We start from the raw sequence: 14143 nt of genomic DNA, 5'->3' as shown, positions 1-14143 counted from the left end.
ATTCCTTAGTCCATTTCAGAAATATTCTGTGGATGTGGGCTTGGAGAACATCCCTTCTGTCTTTATCATGCACTGCAGCTGATTGCCTAGTTCTGAGGGAGAAATGGGTTGCTTGAACGAAAAAATGTAAAAGCAGGGTGGGCACAGTGGCTCATGCCTGTAATCCCTGCACTTTGGGAAGCTGAGATGGGTGGATCACCAGAGATCAGGAGTTCGAGACGAGCCTGTCCAACATGGTGAAACCCTGTCTGTATTAAAAATACCCAAAAAATTAGCCAGATGTAGTGGTGGATGCCTATAATCCCAGCTACTCAGGAGGCTGAGGCAGGAGAATTGCTTGAACCCGGAAGGCGGAGGTTGCAGTGAGCCGAGATCCCACCACTGCACTCCAGCCTGGGTGACAGAGCGAGACTCTCTCAAAAAAGAAAAGAAAAGAAAAATGTAAAAGCAGTGGTAATTTGTAGTATAAGACAATTCAAAGTGGGATATGGAAGAGGGGGGAGGGTAGCAAAAATTTCCCTGAATCTGAAGACAGGGGAGAAGATCTATGATAAGTGAAGAAAGGAAGGAAAAGGGTGTAGCAAATGTTATGGGTTGCCAGTGTTTACACCAGTGGACAATTCTTGATTACATAGAAATGTTGTTATAGTTTATATTCTCTGTTTAGTATAGACCAAAGACTTAAGTTATTTTGTGAATTTATTACATGAATTTTTTTTTGTTTTTAAGGCAACTTTGTTTGGGAACAACATATACAATGGGACCTCTATTTAAGGCTAGTGTATAGATTGTAAGCTATGTTTTTAGAGACAGGAAATTGGAAGGGATTTGAGAATTACATCAGGGATTTGAAAGGACCATTGCAAGGCCAACAGGAAGTTCAATAAATGCAGAGTGGGTTGAGGGTGGTGAATCTTTTGTGATCCTCTCCAGCCCTAGGCAACACATACATTTGGAGAGTCATGCTTTATATTAAATTAATGAGATTTGTTATTCTTAGTATATACACACTTAATGTAACATAACAACAATGTTTTAAATTACTTTCCATTGACACTGCCAAAATAATGACCATGTTTCTCCTGTGGCTTTCCATGTAATCTAATTTGATAAGCATTTGTTCATTCAGTGACAATATGTGCCAAGCACCGCAGCAGATGTTTGGGATATATATACTAAGAAAGTATTTCTGCCCTTCTGGCGCTATGACCTAGTTAGAGGTCAGAATCCTAATCCTACCCTCCTTGGCCCCAGCCCCCAAAAGAGAGCAATAAAGAGTTTAAGAGACTGTTTTTCTCTACTGGAATTGCTTATTAAAATGACCTGTAGAATAGTAAGATTAACCAAAAATATACAGTTGCAGAGACCTCAAACCAGACCTGATGATTCAGAATCTCAGATGGTAGGGCTGAGCTATTTGCATAGTTTAAAACTCCATGGGTGACTCTGATGCACAGCTAGGGATGGCAGACTCACATACAGCAGGGGTGATGCAAACACAAGCAAGTGGGGTAGATTGGGGAAGGTCAGGTACAGCTCTTTAAAAGAGTAAGCCATGAGCTGCTTCTTGAGATGTTGAGAGCTCTTTCCTAGGTAGATAGTGAAGAATCAGGAACCTGAGCCTCCAGCTCTGAGCGCATAATATTCAAGTGATGACATGAAGAAGGCATAGGCAAGTCCAGGGCCAGGACATAGAGGGCTTTTCTGGAAAGTGAGAACAGAGTATGGAAAGACTGACTTAAAAGAAGGAATGAAGTTGTTTGCTAGTGAAAAGGAAAGAAGGCCTATGTACCTGGAGCACAGAGAGCAAGTGGGAGCTGGAGGAGCGGGAATACATACAGATAGGCAGGGAACTGAGAACAAAGGGCACTGACAGCCATGAGAAGCACTGGACTGGATCCTAAGAACAAGCATTGAATGTATATTCAAATCCTCACTTTCAGGCCAGGTGCCGTGGCTCATGCCTGTAATCCCAGCTCTTCAGGAAGCCAAGGCAGGTGGATCACTTGAGGTTAGGAATTCGAGACCAGCCTGGCCAACATGGTGAAACCCCGTCTCTACAAAAAATACAAAAATTAGCTAGGCATGGTGATGGGTGCATGTAATCCCAGCTACTCGGGAGGCTGAGACAGAAGAAGAGCTTGAATCCTGGAGGCGGAGGTTGGAGTGAGCAGAGATCACGCCATTGCACTCCAGCCTGGGTGACAGAAGGAGACTCTGTCTCAAAAGAAAAAAAAAAAAAGGAAGAAAAAAGAAAAAATCTTCGCTTTCATGAGGTTTGGCTGACTATGACATGGATAGTAAGAGATTGGAGATGGGGAACGTGCTATTATATTGAGCAGGACTCTAAGAAAGAAAAGATGGGAACTTGTACTGGTGGGGAGGGGCAGTGGGAATGGAGAAAATTAGTTGAATTGGAAAGATATTAAATAATTAAAATTAAGAACCCATCAAACAGCCAGGTGAGTTAGTGAAACTAAAATCAGCAATTGTTGCATATGTCATAGCTTTCTTTCTGCTTTCATAAAACTGGGCTAAAAGTAGAATATTAAAAAGTGTTGTAGTTAAGTTACAGCATGTAAAAATGTGTGAGTGTGTGTGTGTGTGTGTCAGTGACACACATATATCTTTTGGACTTTGTATTAGAAATGTAAAACTGGGAAAAGCTGTCATAGAAAAATAAAGGAGTACTATAAATAAATCAGCTAAATAATAAAATCATAAAGAATATTTTTAAAAGTCAAGGGCTAATCTAGTCACCTAAGGACAAATGTGATTATTCTAGCTGAGAGGGCTGTGTCAGGCTACAGATACTCTGCAGAAATTATAGTGAGGCCAAGCCTTTCTTTTTAACAAACTAGAATGAATAGCATGCCTAGCTTTTACTAAACATGATGTGGCATTCTTCACGTAGTTTATCTTATTTATCCTTATATTTTTTCTTGGGGATTAGAATGGTTTTACAGGTGAAGAAAATTATATTCAAGATAATTGGATGGTTGGTCCAAGGCCATATCACGCATAGTCATGGTTTCTGGTACTTAATTGGATTTGGATCTCTCTATAATAGTGAGTTGTAAGTTTACTTTTATTATTTGAATACTGTGAACAGGTTTTCCCTGCAGCACAAATCCAAGACAAAGGCTTTTGAAGTCATAAATTGGAGATGGGTCAACATCAGGTAACCAAGGAAAAATGGGATGTTCACATTGGTGACAAAACAAAATTGAGGAAGAAAGATTTGCTGGAAAACACAAAGAGACTTTTAAGAGAACAGGAAAGAAAATTTTCTGAAACATCTTTGAAGGAAATGAGTAATTGGGGAGAAAATTCAATCATAGGAAGATGAGAGAATCAGTTCAAGTTGCGACTTAAAAGGCAATGAATGTTCAGATCAAACCCAGATGGATTCTTTGAGTTTAGATTAGTGCCTTTTAAGGGGTGATTATCAGTTTTTCATGTAAAGACCCAATCTGAAGGTCTTGTTGCGTTGGGGTGAAAGTTGTCAGGGCCTCTTTGGTCTGATCTGAAGGAAAGGTGAAGTCTTCTTCTAACCTCTAAAAAACCAGCAGAGATTTTCATGGAAAAATACTTCCTTATAATTCCTTGGGCAGTAACTTATTTGCTAGAATAACTAGAAGTGATGATTAGCGGGGAGGAAAAGGAGGAGAGCGGTGCTCAGGCTCTAATCCACCAGCTGGGAGTGGAAATAAATCACACGGATAAATTCAAACGGCTGGAGCACTGTAGTCAAAAATACTAAAGAAGGCACAGTAAAAAAAAAAATGGGTGGGGTTGGGGATATTTATCTTCTCATAGACTTAAGGTTTCAGAATTAGGAGAGATCATTTATACATTCCAGTGTCTGTCATTTTGCAGATGAGGGATGTCAGCCTGAAGTGAACTGACTTGGCAAAAGTTCACACATTTAAGCAAGACAAACCACTCCCCTGCTCAAAAACCTCTGCTTATTATCTCTCTATATAAATATATAAAGTCAGAACAGCATGGTCTTAATTCTGATCTTCCGAGATCTTGTCTCAAACTCTGTTTCTTTTCTTTTTGTTCTTTTTGTCTTTTTCTTTTCTTTCCTTTTCTTTTCTCTTCCTTTCTTTCTTTTCTTTTTTGGGACAGAGTCTCACTCTGTCACCCAAGTGTGCTCACAGCTTACTGCAGCCTCAACCTCCCAGGCTCAGCCTCCTGAGTAGCTGGAACTACAGGCACAGGCCAGCATGCCCAGCTACTTTTTGTATTTTTTGTAGAGAGGGGATTTTATCCTGTTGCCCAGGCTTGTCTCAAACTCCTGGGCTCAAGGGATCCACCTGTCTCTGCCTCCCAAAGTGCTGGGATTATAGGCATGTGCTACTGCACCCGGCTCAAACTCTGTCTAATTTAATGTCTGCCCCTACCCCCTGTTCTCTGGATGGATGAAGAGGAACTCTTCTGGACAACTTTCCTTGGCATAGTGGTTAAAAGTGTCAACTCCGAGGCCAGAGTGTGCTGTTTCAAATCCTGTGCCATGGTTTTCTAATCTGTAAAGTAAGGATAATAGTGATCAATCACAGAGGGTTATTAAGATGATTAAGCTACTTTTATGTCACTTAAATCAGCACTTAAATTTCATAACTAGAAGCTAAGTGTTAGCTTTCATTGTATTACATTTTATTTTTGAACATCTCGAACACTGGGAATACCAAGCTGTGTAGCAACACACGGTTTCTGCCATTGAGTAGTTCACGATCTAGTGAGGAAAACAAGTGTCCCAACAGACCATTCCAGTGCAGGATGGCATGTCCTGTAACAGCAGCACAGGTATAAACGTGGGCCAGGGGGAGAAGAAGAGACCAGGCATCCAGACAGCTGGGGGCATTGCAATGGGAAGACTTCTAATGAGTAGCTTTTTTCAGGAGGATGAAAAGTCAAGGAAATATTTGTCATAGGGCAAGAAGGTTCAAGGCAAAAGGGAATGGCATGTGTGAAAGCACAGGCTTGAAGAGGCAGGTCATGTATGGGTAATGGTGACATCTGTGATATAGCCAGGGTGTGGATGACAACGAAGTAACTGGGTGAGGAAGTAGGTTTACACTCCTTTGTGAAACGCCTTATGGAGTCAGTTAACAGTTGAGATTTTTCCCTCGGTGTAGACAGCTACAGGGGATTTTAAGCAGGAAAGGACATATTTAGACTGGTAGATTGGTTTCTTTAAGAGATAACTGTCGCTGCATTTCCACTATTAGCCTTCTACCTGCGAATTGTGTTTCTGTTAATATTTAATTTTGGACTGTAGCAATCAATCTCCCGCTTATATCAACGTTGTTTCATTGTCTAGTTGGGAATGAGTATAAGTTATCAAAGTGTGGCATAAAGGAATCAGATACTCTAATAAATGTTTGTATGTTTGTTACAGCAAGTACAGGAACTATTAAATGAAAAATCAGAATTTGAATTACCTCATTTTTAATTTATTCTTTTAAGGTCTGACAGCAGCAGCTGCAGCAGCTGCTGCTGCTACCAATGCAGCTATTGCTGAAGCAATGAAGGTGAAAAAAATCAAATTAGAAGCCATGAGCAACTATCATGCCAGTAATAACCAACATGGAGCAGACTCTGAAAACGGAGACATGAATTCAAGTGTCGGTAAGTTTTATGTTCGCTGAAACTTATTGTGATCACTTTGCTACTGAATTGCAGTACTTGCTTTTCCAGAACAAAACTGTTGGCTACCCATTCAAAAAGTTGGCACTTTTAGCTCGAAAACACTGTATGTTTGAGGATGCCATTTTGCCTCTCTAACAACTAATAATAATTGTTCATTCTAAAGGAATAATTAGCAACATTATTTTTAATTATAGGATCAACTTTATGTCTGCAACTTCTAAAAACATTCAGCTAACATCTTTCATAATACAAAGTTTAATCAAGAGAATTCTAAAACATTGAGAGTAGCTAAGGTGACAGAGAAATATGTACAAAGGAAACCCTAGACTTTACTTTTTTATTCTTTTAATCCATTTGTTATCAAGTAAGAAACTTACTACCATTGGCAGCAAAACATATAAACTTAGCCCTTTCATAGGCTGCCCAGAATACAGATTATGTTGATGATTAATTCTTTCTGTAGATAATGGTTATCAACATCTCTCATTTAAAAAATACGACTTTAATTTTCTTGATTTTTTTCTTTCCTACCATATGGAGAAAGATGAAAAGTTAACTGTCACTGTCAAACCAAAAGGAACAGTTTTACCTGTGCCAACTATCCATCTGGGTAATTCATTTTGTCAAACACAACTTCAAATATGGGTTAATTTTTGTACTAATGAAATCCTTAGCATCTGGATGTTGTGGGGCAAAACATTTTTTTCTGCTATTGCACTTGTATTGTTTCTCTTTAAAATGCAGTGACCATGCTCAAAATATAATTAACAAGAGAAATTTGGATACTACAAGATGTATGCAAGATACTATAGCCAATGTATATTTATGAAGACCCTAATAACTCACGGCCATTCAATTAAATTCTCTTTTTCATGCAGCATTTTCATAGATTATTTCTTAAGTTAATTGTTAGCTCTCTACTTTCAATCCATTAAGACATAGTTAAGGGTATATAAAGGAATACTGTGGATTTTAGTAACAATCATTTCCACAAGAGCTATCTGGAAACATACGCAGACATGAATATTAGAGTAAAATATATAGACAAAACACAAAATACTGTTTCAGTGATGCTAAAAGGCAGCTTTTGTAATGTAAAAAGGGAAAAATGCATCTTTTCAGCAGAACTACGTAAGGGAAATTGCAAAGGACCAGCAGTAGTGGATTTGAATGGAGAGTAGGTGTGAGTGCGAGTTCCTAGAAGGGTGAAAAGACATGGAAGAGAGCCAAAAGAGATGGCCCTACAACTGCAGAGCTAAGGATAATATCTGTGCTTATGTTTGTAACGCTCCTGGAGGGAAGACAGGGAGGGATGAGGATTTTTTCGGTCATGGTTTACACACGTATATTTAGACATTTAAAAATTAAAACAGAATTGAAGCAAAATGCAAGAATTATAATTCTGTTTTTAGAACTATTACTTTAAAGTAAAAGCCTTTCACTAGACTGATAAAATGGGGCAGTGTTGGACACTTTTTAAAACAAGTAATTAGCCACTTATACATTATATCTATTATTACAAAACAATCTGGATTGTTTTCAAAATTTTAGAAAAGGAGGCTGTTCATGCAGGCTGTTCTTAATAGTTGGTTTTATGAGAAGGGATTCTTAAAATAGGCAATTTAACAACATTTAAAGCAAAACACATTAAAACATGGTATTTCTGTTTGAATTTTCCAGAGCAGAAGTTGGCTTTGGAGAAATCAACAGGCATAAGATAAAGAGAACATGGTTCATAATTAAGCATCAACATATTTTTCATATTTGATAGTACATGACAATATTTGTCTACTAACCAAATTGTAGCTTACTTTAATTATTTTGGTACATAGCCTATCGCAATGGCTTAAAAACAAACAATTTGAATTTTCTTTTGTATTTTAGTTGGAATAAATGACTTTTTTTTTCATTAAGTTATGCAGTTGATAGATGTTACTGCTTTTTAGTTTTGACATCCCCCATCCAACGCCAAAATGAACCAGGAGCAGAAGTTTACTTGAATTTTCCTAGAAAGTCTTAATAGTTTGAGATTGTGTTAACATAATATCGGTGTTCCTGCTAGTCCCTAAGGCATTCAGGTCATTTATATTAGATATCTGTAGCTGATTTGGGCAAAAAGATGCTATCATTGTAATTTTCATCCTATTCTCACATGCTGCTGTCCTCTAAGAATTTCCAATTTATAATATCCTTCCTGAACACCTTCACCCCAGGTATATATCTAGAGATCAAGGAAAGTGATTTTGGAAGGGATGTGGTAGCCGGGGAGGTACAAAGCAGTGGTGAAGGTGGGGGTTGAGCTGCATCAAAGATCAAAGCAATTCCTGAATTGCAGCTTTGATGGCCACAATCTGGTTCTGAGGACAATGCCTGCCTCTTGGTAAGTGTTCAGTAATGACTTGCTCTGTGACTTTGTAAAGTATGTAAACTTTCTGAGCCCAAAACTCCATATCTGAAAAATGGCATAAATAATAGTATCATATCATGATAATTAAAATACTTGTCACATTATTTATTACAATGTCTGCTTATCAAGTTATTTGGTCATCAGTAAGGTTGGTAGATTGGGGATTGCTTTTGCTATTATTATTACTATTTCTTCAAATCTGTCCTCCTGGAAATCACCTTCTTCCTTTTTTACCACCATCAAATGCTTCCACCTGCTTTTCCATTCTCTCTGGTAGCTATTATTTGCTAAGCTGCAGGCCTGTGAGGAGATTTCAGGGCAGCTGTTACATCTTTTAGATTTTGTAGGACATTCGGTATTAGCTCATTCTAGGAATACAAAAATAATCACAGCACAGGCCCAGGACTCAGGGGCATACAGTCTATGGATGAGATAGGTAGGTAAGCAGGCAGTCATAACAGGATGTGCTGAATCCTCCAGGAGAACCAATTACCATGAAGTGGTTAGGAAGCAGTACTGAAGCACATGAATTCTAGAAGGAATCCCAAGAATCTTCAAGGCCCATATTTTAGAATACAGACTGCTCTCATGAATCTATCAACTGTTGACTCTTTGAAGTAGTGAAACCCTTCAGAGGGGTGCTACTTAAATGATGTATTGTTGCTACTCAGTCTTGCCCAAATCCGGTGACATTTTTGAAGAAAATTCAAGGCTTTTGTTTTCTCCCTCACTCATCTAGCTCATAAGTTCTGTTAAACAATTTAGGCTTTTTTTTCCTTTTTTTCTTTTTTTTTTTTTTTTTTTTTGTAGGAGCATTGTTTTTTTCCTTGATTGTAAATGAATCCTTACAGCCCCAGATAGCAGATTATGTTTTTGCTTTGTTTGGTTTCATTTGCTGGGTAAGACGACAGGATAATTTTGTATCATACAACCCTTCCCAGTTCATAATAGGAACCTTAGAAATTAGCCAGAAAAAGATATTTAAAGAAAGCTTTGACAATGGTGAATAATTATTTTATATCCCAATTTTACATGGTAACCTTGAGCTCATATCTTTCCAACAGAATGATCACTTTAGGAAGAAGTGAGCACCTGAGGATAGATCCAAGTGAGGCATCAGCACACCGAGTAAAATATATGGCCATGTCACCATTCTCCCTCATCCACAATCAATTGGATTCTTTTAGTTTAATATTTACTTGCTAAGTTGAGATGCTAGTCTGCATGGTGATAAACAGTCTGCTCTTAGCATCTGAAGGTGACCTGTCAGTTCATATGGACAAATCTCCTGCTTACTGAAATGTACAAAATAAATCATTAAAGCAGGCAGGTGCTCATTCCCAGATTTAAATCACCATAGATTTATGATTTGAATTAATGCTTCATTTGGCCATAGAAATAGATGCTGAGACAAATGATATGCACTGGTTGGGGTTTCCATACTGTAGCCATCCTGATATTGATTACTGAGATGTCTTTGCAATCTCTTGTTTATATCAAGTACTATCTTGTGACAGGTTGGCTGATATGAGCTACATTGCAGATAAGAAGGAAAAATGTCCTGGATTCTTTTTAGTGGCAACACTATCCACAACATACAGGCCAGATAAATCGCTATTTTTTTGCTTTAAGGACTGATCTACATAACCAGCTTAAAAAATGCTGCTTGGAAATTGGGACTGGGATATTGCAAAGGCGGAATTTAAAACCGGTGAACCCAAGGTCAATTTGATAGTGTCTATAGCTATGTTTTAATCTGTTTATCCTTTTTTTTTGGCATTATGCACACTTTTGAGAATACTAAATCAATCACAATCAGTTTAATCTAAATAAAGGAAACTTAATTTTACTTCTAGTTTTTAAATACTATATAAATATTGACATAGTGAGCATCTCTTAATAGTTTCTATGTTATTTAAATACTTGCTAAACCTAGTATCTTACTCCCTTCCTTAAAGACAACAAAGGAAATAACTCTTTAAAGATAAATACATTAAATATTATTCCCAAGTGCAACATTTTGTGGAGTATAATTTACCAAGAGGCAGGAAAAGACTGCATTTTTACTTCTCTTAACATTTTATTTAAGGAAAACACTATGTATACAGTTTAAAAAATACTTGGAGGATTTAAGAGGGACCTTTGCCACTAGCTAATATCTGACTCATAGAACTGGTAAACAGCTATCAACAATAGTAGATTGCTTGCTTAGTAGGAAATGAGTTCATATCTATTCAAAATGTAATCTCAAAACAGATGTCCCAAGAAAATCTCATTGTTTAAACCATAGTCATAACCTTCTAACTGCTGTAATTTCTTTAAGGAAGGGATGTATTTGTAAGACTTTAGTATTTTCTCTTTCTGAACATTGTGGAACATAGGCAAGGGTACACTAATGCCCTGATCAACAAACCTGAACACATTTCACATGCTCAAAAGATATGATTGTTTTTCATTTTCTCAAACTCGTAATCGTTACAAGAATGTAGAAGTTTCAAGTAAGAATAAGGACTTGAGTTTGAGAATAAAGCTGTCACCTTCAAGGGTATTTATCACTCCTTACTTCTTCTGTTCCTCAACCAATAAAACAAAACAAATATATGAAGGGAAAAAAAGCCAGGCAGATAAAGAGATAAAATTATCTTCTTCAGCTCACCCTACTCTTATCTTTTTTTAATTTTAACCATTCCTGCAGAAACAAAATAGTTTATGCTGGAGTCATTTCCTTTCTTCTAACAGATGTGTCTATTTGGAAGGAAAAGATTAATTTTATGATTTCAGGAAAAAGTCTTGGAGACCTTGAGAAAGCAAATAAAAGGAAACTGAGAACGCAGGCCACCAAGCAGAGCTCTGCAATTGCACATTGGATTCTCTGCCTTGGCAATGTTAATGAACCTCAAATCCTTCCTATAATTAGATGAGGGAATTGCTTATATTTTCAAACAGATGATGCTGCTATAATGAAACGATTGACAGGGAATTTAAGAGTGTCTACAGTAGTCATTTGGTTTCTGTTATAAAAAAAAAGTTTAAAAAGAAGATTGGCTTTAGACACAGGTTCTGAGAGAGGTAGTAATTTACATAGCATGCTATGACAGGTGTCTTTGTATAGTAAGGAAATAAAATGGAAGACTAGAGAAATGATGGGCAGGTATAGCAATTTTTTCAGGGAGGGGGTGTCCTATGCTTATTCTGCTTAGGTTCTTTAAAAGGGGCCGAGACTCAAGAGATGGATCTGGATTGAGTGCACAGCTGTAACTGCTGATGAGCTAATTGCTCCTTATCTCTCAGCCCCATTCATCTTCATTTTTTACCAATTACTGAGAATTATCTGTGTTCTCAGTTGGATATGAGAGTTAATCCTTTTTGGTTAAGCTGGCAGTACTGTGAGCAGATTCCAAATCAGAGGGTGAAAAAGCCAAAGCAAGCTTGCTCTAAAAATGTCTCCAGTTCAATTACAGTATCACTGATTCACAAGAAATTTGCTATTGTTTAACAGATTAAATGTAGAAAGTTTTTTTGTTTGTTTGTTTGTTTTGGTAACTAGAATGTTTCTCTGCCTAACAATGATTTTTAAGATCTTTCTTCCTGCCTGATGAGTAAACTTAACAATATTAACAGCCAGAGTCTTGTAAACGTGGAAACATATACAAGACTACCCTAAAAGTCCAGAAAGATTCTAACGCATGAAATGAGAAATATTTTAGAACTGATAGCTGTCAATTAATATATAAGTAGTTTTAATTAATGAATTTGCTCTCTGTAGCTTCACATATGGTCAAGAAAGTATGTTCAAATATAAATCTTTTCACAAATGTCCCATTAGTGGATATTTTAATGGAAGACCACATAAGCATCTCTTAAAAGTATAGGAACTGCCATGGTTTGTAATTCAATTGATTGAGAATAGGCCATATGGTTAATATCATCCCCTATGCAAAAGATATCTTCATATCCTGAAATTTTTACACAAAATTGCTTACCCCAATAATAAAAGACAAAAAATGTACTAAGCTACTATTCCATCAATTTAAATGCATTTTAAAATATTTACTATTTATGGCAATTTTTCTTCATTATGTATTTTAAGCAAGATAGAGAATTACCAGTTTGATAATGATTAGGAATGTTGTTATTAAAACAGTATGTGCACTTCATTTTCAACGGCTTTGAATTAGAGTCTAATGTGAAAATCTAAAGGATAAACGGCTAATTTAATACAAGATTATCAAAACATCATTGTGCAAAATATGAATATGTTATTGTGTGACCAAGTAAGTCATTCTAGACACAGCCAAAAACTCAAGTAGGGGAGCAGAGAGCAAAATAAGTCAGAAGATTTAGCTTCCAGTAATAATGTAGTTAATAAATAACTTAGCTACTTAGATAAGTCACTTAACTGCTCATCTTTTTTATTTAATAAATAAGGAATTTTTGCCTAATTTCTCTGTTGGCTCTAAAATTCTTTGATTTTTGAAACCTCAATAAAAGATAAAGGGCAAGAAGATATTTTTGACAGTAATTTTTAAAATAAAAAATCAGAAGTAACCATATGTTCCAAAACAAGGTGTCCTTAAGTATACTATAACATCTATTTACATATTATGCAAGCATTATATGATGGATAAGTGTTGACAATATTTATTTTGAATATAAAAAAAGGATGATGCCACTTTTTCTACCTTGGTACTATGTATCCTTTTCATTAGAGTTTGGAAGAGGCTAAACAAGAGTTAACATTGCTGTTATTGTGGAAAAATTATGAATATTAAAAAATAAGTACAGCTTAAATTAGATTATTTTAAAATGGCATGTGAGTATATTAATAACTAATCATTTTATGAAGCTCTTTTTCATTATTTTCTAGAAATTGGATAGCATTATTCTGCATTTTCTCTCATAATTTGTTTTTGATCTTTATTGTTCATGTAAAGGAATAGAAACATTAACGATGGCAACAGGTGACTGTGGAAAAATACATTTCTATATTAAAAAATCATTTTTCACTTTGAAATATTTGAACACATATTCTTAAATCCATTTCTATATGTAATGAAATCATTAGGGCATGATTTACAACACGTACTAGTTTCCTATATGAACTATTAAATGTATTTTTGATGCAGATAAGCAGAAGGCAGATCATATTTTTATTTTTTAATGTGATGTCTGTTCCACTTCATGAAAACTTTTTTTACTTATATGGACAGTTGGAGAACATAATTTGAAAATATTATGCAATGTTTTTGTTTTGATTTCAACATTGCTAATTCTAAATAATGACTAGATAATGGAGTAAACCTGTTAATTCAAGCATATCATATTAGGAAATATAAGTTAGGTGATTATATTTGACACTATATCCTCATGTAATTATAAAATATAAGGATGTATATAGGATGTATCGTATATATAGGATGTATCCTAATGAATATGTTATGTGGTAGACTCCATTACATTCCAGGAGGATGAATATGTTTTCATCAAGGAAAGTCCTGGAAATGGTCATTATCAACCTACAAAAACATGCTGTACTGTTTATGTAAAGTTTATAAAGAAAGTAAAAAGAAATCAAATATTTCAGTATAAAATAACCCCAGGTCATATTCAATTTGTTTAAGATCAGACAACTCTTATTTTCTTCATTAATATGATACTCAATTGTTTTATATTTGAATTTCATGTGATTGATGATGAGGGATTAAAATAAATATTTAACTTTGTTTTATAAAATATAATGTTTGCTAATACATATTTTTAAATATCTCATAATGTCTTGATATTAAAAATATATGTTTAGAGATTTTACTAGGGTGTTTGTGGTCCAATATTGTTTTGAATGTGTGCACACAAGCTTATAAATCTGAGCCCAATGCACCTGTCACCAGACCTAGTATTTCACATTCACGTGACTGTGATTCATCTCTCAATTGTACAAATATTCCCAAATTATACAAAACCATTTGTATGAATCATGACATGTCAAATCTAATATAAAATAGTGAAACTAAGTGATAATAAATAAATAATATAGTAGTTGACATAAATGTCTAAAAATGTCAATTCACCTAAGATGAA

The 14143-nt window shown here is 35.7% G+C and overlaps 1 protein-coding gene across 4 annotated transcripts in view; it reads left to right on the top strand.

Moving 5' to 3' along the window:
- DACH1 (dachshund family transcription factor 1) overlaps positions 1–14143 on the top strand; it is a 424843-nt gene that overhangs the window by 229022 nt on the left and 181678 nt on the right. For all 4 annotated transcript variants that reach the window (XM_009248687.4, XM_054529097.2, XM_054529096.2 and 1 more), the window contains exon 3: positions 5476–5637. In XM_009248687.4, coding sequence (XP_009246962.4) covers positions 5476–5637 — 162 coding nt within the window. The remainder of the gene's footprint in view (positions 1–5475; positions 5638–14143) is intronic.

This window comes from Pongo abelii, chromosome 14 (assembly GCF_028885655.2).
Source record: "Pongo abelii isolate AG06213 chromosome 14, NHGRI_mPonAbe1-v2.0_pri, whole genome shotgun sequence".
Taxonomy (NCBI): Eukaryota; Metazoa; Chordata; class Mammalia; order Primates; family Hominidae; genus Pongo; species Pongo abelii.
The sequence above is the reverse complement of the archived record's forward strand: the minus strand, read 5'-3'. Positions and strand labels throughout refer to the sequence as shown.